The 8,875-nt window shown below is 35.6% G+C and overlaps 1 protein-coding gene across 1 annotated transcript in view; it reads right to left on the minus strand.

Annotated features, from left to right (window-relative positions):
* Positions 1-762: 762 nt before the first annotated feature.
* LOC141838370 (myosin-1-like) overlaps positions 763-8,875 on the minus strand; it is a 21,040-nt gene continuing 12,927 nt past the window's right edge. The window contains 10 exon segments of the mRNA XM_074725820.1: positions 763-1,774; positions 1,864-1,943; positions 2,024-2,170; positions 2,278-2,407; positions 2,753-2,888; positions 2,968-3,173; positions 3,680-3,883; positions 3,964-4,122; positions 5,410-5,487; positions 6,868-6,957. Of these exon segments, the coding sequence (XP_074581921.1) occupies positions 1,100-1,774; positions 1,864-1,943; positions 2,024-2,170; positions 2,278-2,407; positions 2,753-2,888; positions 2,968-3,173; positions 3,680-3,883; positions 3,964-4,122; positions 5,410-5,487; positions 6,868-6,957 (1,905 nt within the window). The 3' untranslated portion in view covers positions 763-1,099.

An 8,875-nucleotide genomic window follows, 5' to 3' on the forward strand; every position in this document is an offset into this window, starting at 1 on the left:
AAAAAAAGTTCAGAATCTGAACCAAAATTAATTGAAAATGTCCTTTAAAAAATTGATTTACCGACTAAATAATGGAACGAGGTAAGAAAGAAGTCCTGCAGCAACTTCCAGTACGATCCTTTCAGCTTCGCACTCAACTTCGACGACAGCTCTAGAAATTAGTTCTTGCGATCAGTGTAAGAGAAATGCTAAGTTTTGGTTGCTCTTACGTAGCCTGTTTCATGTCTTGTTGTGCAACTCTCTGGAAGGGAAGCAGAGCTTGACTGAACACTATTTTCAGCAGCAAAAAAAGAAGAAAAAAACAAGAAAAGAGAAGAGAAGAAAAGGAAATTACTGTCTTCCTTTTCTCTTGATGTGAATAGAATAGCAGCAGGATAAGAAACAGAGGAATCAATTATGAGCTCTTTGATTGAATTTGTCCCTTCTGCACCCTGCTGCTAGTCCCCCCGAGCACTTAAATGCAAACTGTTCTATAGCAAGAAGATTAGGAAGCTATTGGCTTGATCTTGTTGGAGAATAATGAGTCAGTCTAATAAAAGAATGAAAATTGAATGCTACCTGACAAACCTTACACTTCCAAATCAATGAACAAGATCGTGGAGGAAAAGTGTCAGCGAAGTCGGTGAGGAAAGGGAAACTTGGTAAGGATTGCAGAAGCGATCATATTTGGAATTTGTTTGATTAAATAATCAAAGGTAAAGTAGTACTTTTAGAAGATTTAAAACAACAATAAAAAAATTATATCAACAATGAATTTTCACAGAAGTGAAATCATGCATTAATATCTCATAACAATATCAAATACAATAACATTATTTCACCACAGATTATATTTTGTAGGAGAGCAGGGTATTAATTCCGAGTAGTAAACTAGAAACAGTGATGGTGAACAAGGGTAGATGGAGCAAATCTAAAATGGCCATACATACATACATAAACATGGTGCTTTATGGCTCTATACCAGCTTGCTAATACCATCTTGATTCACTCTTTGCCGCTCTGCATCAATACACAACTGCAGAGTTCTCTTCGTGGAACATGAATCCAAATTCACTGGGACGAAATGAAATCGTATCATACTATTATCAAGTCAATTCCCTCATAGTATCCTAGAACTATTCAACCTCACCCACCATTTCCTCTTCCCCTTGTCGGAACCAGCATCGTCAGTCCCAAGCTTGTTAATAATCACCTTTGTCTCACGCAACCGTGCGCTGAAGTCCTTTTTCCACAGCTCAAAGTTCTGCTTTAGCCTCCTTAACTCCTTATCGGGATTCAAGCTAGCCTCTGATTGACCAGACTTGACCTCCACCAAGAACTTTGCATCGTCCGCAAACACCTGTGTCCGTTGATCAAATTCCTCTGCAAGGCGATTGATGACACTCAAGCTGGCACTCATGTCTCTGTCAAGTGTTCGGGAGACCAACCGTGGTGTTCCATTCTCCTCCCGTCCTCTGGACCTGGTGTTGTCTGCGCTGCCCCAACTTTGGTCCACAGATGCATCAGAATTCCGCTCAGTTTCATCAATGGCAAGACTTTTCTTTGCAACTGAGAGGCTGGATTGCAAGGATACCATTTGCTTCTGCCATACTTCTTCCATGGATTTCATCTTCTGCTCATACTCCGACCATCGGTTCTCGTATTGTTGTAGCCTTTGGTGGAGTATGTCATTCTCTTCTTCTTTATCTCTCAGTGCTGCTTCAGATTTAAGAATCCTTCTTTGTAGTTCTGCCAAAACAGACGCCTTCACGATGACCTGTTCCGTTTCTCCACCCTGAAAAAATTGTATGAGGCAACAAGGTTAATGGAGAAAAAATATACGAGCAGATATTGTCCATTTGGGACAGATAAGGATTCATTAACCTTTTTATCCCCAGAAGGTTTTCTTGCATTGAGTAATGCAATATCACCAGAACATCTCCTAACAAGCCATCCTCGGATTACTGTTCAATTTGGTGATTGTTTAACCGTAAATTATCAAAGATGAAGAAACCTGACTGAACTAAAGCTCTAAATATGTTACCAGATTGGATTACTATTGAAGCGCCACGGGCACTAACAAAGTTTTTGCGAGCAGCTCGTGATTTTATATTCCTCTGCAACACTATTGCAGCTCTGTGCCTTTCAAGCAAACCAGAGTATATTCGCCTTGTCTTCTCACCTCGAATAACTGCAAGCCGATTCAAAAAGGTTCTGGTCAAATCTTACACAGATGGTATGAAATTAATACTTAGATATCTCCTACAAGATCAAATAATCAGTCTCAGAAGACATTACATGATTGCAATGTAAGAATTTCCCTTTTGAGCTCTCTTGCGTAGCAACGTGCTTGATGGCCTCTAAAACAGCTTTGCACTCTTAAAATTCCATGTAAAGTTCGGTTTCTTGTGTCTTCAAGAACGCCAATCTATCGATTGAATGAAACACCACATGAGAAGTCTGAAAAGATTAACAAAAAAACCGCAGAATATAAATGTTTTGCTTTTTTCCAATCTAACGACGCTATTGATGTTCAGCCTAGCTCTCCAAAATCTTGGGTACAAGATTTGTGATATCGCATACAGATATCTTCCCAAGATGTCCCCTGTAAACCATTTCTTAATGGGGATTATGCAACAATATACTGGATTTGCTATTTTGGAAATGAACAAAGTAGAGTTTAAAAATGCTTGAAAGAGATTTTTTATGTTACAGTCAAAATACAAATGAAATGTTACGGTCAACCAACTTCGATATTAAATCTTCCTCTCACCTGTCCGGTTCGGAAAAACAACTTAGTATAACCAACTTGATACATCTCCGGATGAATGTTGAACTGTTTAAGTATTGCCACTGAGACGCTTAAAGGATCTTGAGATGCAACGCTCTCAAGAAGAAGAAAACCATATCTGAAATATATAACGGTTAACAAGCTTTTGAAGAAAGGCATCAAGTGCAGAAATTGTATAATTAGCAATATAGATTTACCTTTTGGCAAACTTTTGGTGAGACATTCTGGTAGGATAACCAGATCTTGAGATACGAACAACTTCTAGAACACCACAGCACCTAAGCTGCTGCAGAACAAGTCCTTGTTCATATTTTTCTGGATTTTGTAAGTTGTTTGGTTTAATGCAGCGTATGAAATGAGGCGTTGTATTCCCAAGTCTTTGCATCAGTTGAAATAGTTGCCCCTAAAAAAAAAAGCAAAGAAAGGATGAACATGATTTGATAAAACCATGAATACAAAAGAAGGGGAGAAAATTGTTAGGAAAAGTTATCAAACAAATTTAACGAAGCTATTGATGGATATAACTGAGAGGATGATGAAATATCAAATAGATAATAGTAATCCAAATAAACAGTGAATAAATTCAATCCACAAAACTGAGAGCATAGACCTTTTATTAACACCAAAATAGCCTTCACTAAAATCTTGGTTAAGAGTAATTGACAGTCTCAACTCAAGAAGATTGAGATTAAAAAAATTGTTTAGATCATCAGATCAATGAGATATAAAATGAGCATTTATTCAGAATCAAACAGGTGATAATAATCATATATTAAACACTTGATGCTGCGACCTTGAAGATTTGAGTGTGCTAACTTTATTTTACTCAAGTAGATGCCAGAAAAGGGACCTCTAAACCAAACATGCTTGTAAAGTAGGAAAATTATCAACTCAAAAACAAGGTTTTACCTTAAATTTTGAAGCAACACTCAACTTCTGGGAATCAGCAACACCTGATCTATATGGATTGGATGCTATATTTTCAGATTGAGACAAAATCTTTGATGCAAAATCTTGAGGAAGATGGCATGTACAAGAAGCAAGGAGCTGAATGGAATCCATGTGAAGTAAATCTCTGTTCTTCTCCAAAAAACCAGTTGTATCATAAACAACCTAATAAAGCATTCGAAATCAAAAGCTTGAACAAATACACAGGGTTGTTAATTAAGAAAAAAATAGTTTAAGATAGCAACCTCCCCTGCATAATGTTGCACTGTGAAAGCTTTGCCCCTTTCTCCTCTGAAGCAAGGGCGAGAATTCAGGTGCTGCTTCAGTTTATTTGCAAATGTAAGATCAGTTCCATTTGGAAAAGTTGATTCCTCATCCAAGAGAGACAACAATCCTAGTGGTTTCTGCACCAGAAGCATCTTAAAATGAATCCTTTCTAAGAATATGAAATAAGAAAATAACAGAAGATGAGTTCAAGTTACAATCTAACAACTATGGAATATCAAAAGCTTATTAGAAAATATGAAAAATGGTGTAATGCCATCATCACAGTTAAAGAAACCATATAATATGGGAAGAAAACTAGAACAGAACAATATATTATAAAATGCAATTCTAGTGGTCATCCATGTTCAAAAAAAAAAAAAAACTAAAGTGCAGCAGCCACAGATAACTCCAAAAAAATATTATAAGCAACGGGTTATGACAACATTGACATACCACACATGATGCAACAAAAATTCAGTGACAAGATAATCAAGTGAAAAACCATAGTCAAAATAGGGATTTCCTTTATTACTTGAACTCATTGTTATCTAGCCTAAGATTCCAAGATCAGTATCAAAAGTTTCATTTTTCTGATTTTTCTACCAATCAAAGTGTGGATGTTTTGAGATGCAATGTCAAACATCTAACTCAGTCAAAAACATCAAGGACATGACCCAAAAAAAGAAAATTTTTTTCAAGTTCCTTAGACTTTAAGCCTATTCAGAATCATCATATTCAAAATCCGTAGTCTTCAAGGCTACTCAGAATCATCATACTGCATCGTCTGACTCTCAGATTTTAACAGAACATCTTAGGAGCTTTATACCGATCCTCCTTTTGATGTTTTAAATTAATTAACATAAACCACTTCATGAGAGAAGCTTCTTGAATCTGGTGTTATAATTGTGTGCCCCTTAGGAAAAACAAGAAAATTTTATGACTGACACACAACTTAAGCAAAATTTAAGGCTTAAGAGTACTAGAGTAAAGCCAATATGGACAGAAAAGTTAACGCAGCAAAGATGAGAATGCTAAGGAATGTGTAAAATTAATAAAAAAAAAAATACAAATATCCAGGGGCATTTAGGTGTAGCTCCAACACAAAATGATAGGCTGACTTAAGATGGTATGGCCATGTTTAATGATATCAATATAAAATTGGTTAGGTTTGAAGATATGAAACTAAAAGTGATATAAGATATACAAATATTACTAGTGTCATTCATTGCACCTTTGAAATAAACCCCAAATAGTTGGGACCAACACATGCTGATGATTATTTATCTTAAGATTATACAGCTAACAGGGTATAAATAAATAGAACAAGAAGAAATGACAAAAAGTTTACCAGAGAAGGAAATGAAGAACACCCAATTTCAAAATCAAAGAAATAATTATATAATCTAGTGAAGGATATTGCATACTTTCTCGAAAAGATTTAAACAATCCTGATTATCCTCGAAGTCAACTTTTGTCCAGTCTATGCCATCGTGAATGTATTCCTGGTAAATGTAACAACATTAATATGTGTATACAGAACCAATAGGTTAAACACCTGATATCGTGAGAAAAGGATGTGTTCATAAGTCACAAAGCAAGTTTCCAGAATGCTAAATCATATAAGAATTATGAAAGTACAGTTCAACAACAGTATTGGTTGAAACATAACAAAATAACACATGTTGAAATGCATTATATGAATCACAACTCACGCATGTAGATACCAATCTGTGTCACGAATATAGAAACATTGATTGGTCCCTTTCTAAGGTTTAATATTTTGGGCTAGATAATCAAGAAATCAAATCTGATATCGAATAAGAGCAGATCTTATGTTTGAATATGCTGCAAGTTTAGTAATTAGAAAATGTATCTCTCTTAACAAACTAAGCTCCTCCACATATTGGGTTTCCATTAGTCAAGTCAAACAACCCACCTACAGCTGAGGAACCATCAGAATATGGTGATGGCGACAAGGGCTATACATTAAGTTAAATGGCCACCTTTAAGTCCAAACAAGAATCAGCCACAATGCACCTCTTGTCTTATTTAATGCACTCAATATTAGCATGAGAGAACGCTGTGGTGATTCATAAATGTACATTAGGGAAATAGAGAACATGAAACTCTACACCCAACAAAACATTGATACCAATCTGTGTCACGAATATAGAAACATTGATTGGTCCCTTTCTAAGGTTTAATATTTTGGGCTAGATAATCAAGAAATCAAATCTGATATCGAATAAGAGCAGATCTTATGTTTGAATATGCTGCAAGTTTAGTAATTAGAAAATGTATCTCTCTTAACAAACTAAGCTCCTCCACATATTGGGTTTCCATTAGTCAAGTCAAACAACCCACCTACAGCTGAGGAACCATCAGAATATGGTGATGGCAACAAGGGCTATACATTAAGTTAAATGGCCACCTTTAAGTCCAAACAAGAATCAGCCACAATGCACCTCTTGTCTTATTTAATGCACTCAATATTAGCATGAGAGAACGCTGTGGTGATTCATAAATGTACATTAGGGAAATAGAGAACATGAAACTCTACACCCAACAAAACATTGCAAACCTCTTGTCTTATTTAATGCACTCAATATTAACATGAGAGAACGCTGTGGCGATTCATAAATGTACATTAGAGAAATAGAGAATATGAAACTCTACACCCAACAAAACATTGGAAAACACTGAACGAACTAATCTGTTGGTTACTTTGATATCAATTAGGTAAGATGCACAACAAAAAATGAGTTATCAATCTGATAGAAACCTCTTGTTTGAAAAACACAAAACAAGAGTTATTGGCTACCTGGACATCAGTTAGGTAAATTTCACAACAAAATGCAAGTTATCAATCCGATCAGAAGTACCTCTTGCTCCAGCTTGAACAAGTGACGATTAAAATGTTGCTGTAACCTTTCATTAGCATAGTTGATGCAAAATTGTTCAAAACTATTCTTCTGAAAAAAAAAAGGAAGAGAAACCAGTCAAGACGCAGAATGATTTAGCCAAATTGGTGGGCAGAAGATGTAAGTGATTTAGAAGACCATTACATCGAAAGATTCAAATCCATAGATATCAAGAATGCTGATGGATCTACCAGTGCGCCGTTTGCCGATTCCAAGGGATTTATTAATCTGCTCAACAAGCCACTCAAACAAACTTGCATATATGGATTTTGCCAAGGCATCTCTTGTATCAATTGCCTATGGAACACAAAAGAAAAAACAAATAAGATTGTCTACCATAGTTCATTCGTTAAACCTTGTGGGGCATAAATAACAAACCTGTGAAAGTGTAAGTTTCTGTACAATGTTATCATTGCCAACCTTCATCTTGCGTGTTGACAGGGATAACTTGAGTGCAGAGATAGTGCATCCGATAAGCTTTGCAACAGTTTGTGCAGCTGAATTGTATTGGATATTCAGAAATGGAATAGAAATTACAAAGAAATAGATTATTAACTAGAACCTAACAAATGATCCAAAAAATAACCAAGGTCCACTAGACAAGACTATTGTATCGAGCACTGCAGTTGCTAAAACATATCTCAGATGGGACGAGTTTGAGAATAAAGACTAATATGTGAAGACTGCAGGCTAGAGTGGTACAAAGCATATAGTAGTATATGTTTGACTAGCCTTCTATCTTAAACAGATAGCTAGAAACTATTTATTCAGACATATCTGACTTAAATGGTAACTCCAACCAATCAGCACAGGAATAAAAAATGTTAAATATATCAATCTATTGACAAATAATACAAACTGGAGAAATGTCCAAATCAAAACTTGATCAGGGTCATTAGTGGACCTATGGTGACAACAATTAGTAACAAATTTGCTGTGGTTCACAAACCAGTTCCTCATAAACAGTATGCAAAGCACAAGAGCAAAAGTGCACTCACTAACTGCCATGTGCACCAAAAATAGCAAACTAAAACATATGTGAAAGGTAACAAGATTGAAGTTCTTTATCGACATATAAAAAGAGCCATGATCTAATAATGACAAGCAAAACACATTTGGACAACTCAATCATTTGAATCAGAATACTATACCTTCATCTGCAACAACTTCAACATGATTTTCATTATCAATCACTGTAAAAGAGATGTTACCCAACCATAACACTGCAGCAAGCATAGCAAATACACTCTCTTGATCTTCTTGGCTGATATGGACGGCCTCCATAGCTTTCTGCAATAATCTATGATGTATTAACCAAGAGTTTCTTTTCCTTAAAAATGGCAAGGTGGTGTTCTGCACTCTTCGATGACGTACCGTAACAAGATGGAACATTTCAGCATCATCAACCCCAGCAATAGTATAATGATTGCTCTGCTTCAAATATTTATACTCATCCACTTTCCTCAAATTCAGTTTTGCTGAATATAGTACAGAGCTAGTTAACAAGACAATGATAGTTCAAGGTAACTACATATGATCTTTCTGTTTGCATGAATAATACAATGTCTAACGTCAACAAGCATAAAAGACAAAAAGCAAACAAGATAGTCTGTCTGTGTATATATAAGTTAAAATAGAATGAAATTTACAACTAGGTTATGAAAGAAATATTTGAATCATCAAAATGTATCATTGGTCAGTGAATTTTAGACGCCTTCATGACATGCAATACCGTCATTTTGCAAACTTCTATGGTTACGATACTTTTAAAATGAACATGAAATTCAAAATATTAGAATGAAGTTAGAGTACGCAGAAGTTGCATAAGTTAAAGAAAATAATCTATATGAACTAAATACCACTGGTCTATCTCGACAACCTAATGGAGTATAGTTACAAACCCACGTCATAATGATAAACTGAGTATTCCAAACTTTAGCACCTTGGACGAATGGTCCAGGAGCTAACT

Source organism: Curcuma longa, chromosome 11 (assembly GCF_044706935.1).
Source record: "Curcuma longa cultivar G26 ecotype Majalengka, Jawa Barat chromosome 11, ITB_CL_G26_1.1, whole genome shotgun sequence".
Taxonomy (NCBI): Eukaryota; Viridiplantae; Streptophyta; class Magnoliopsida; order Zingiberales; family Zingiberaceae; genus Curcuma; species Curcuma longa.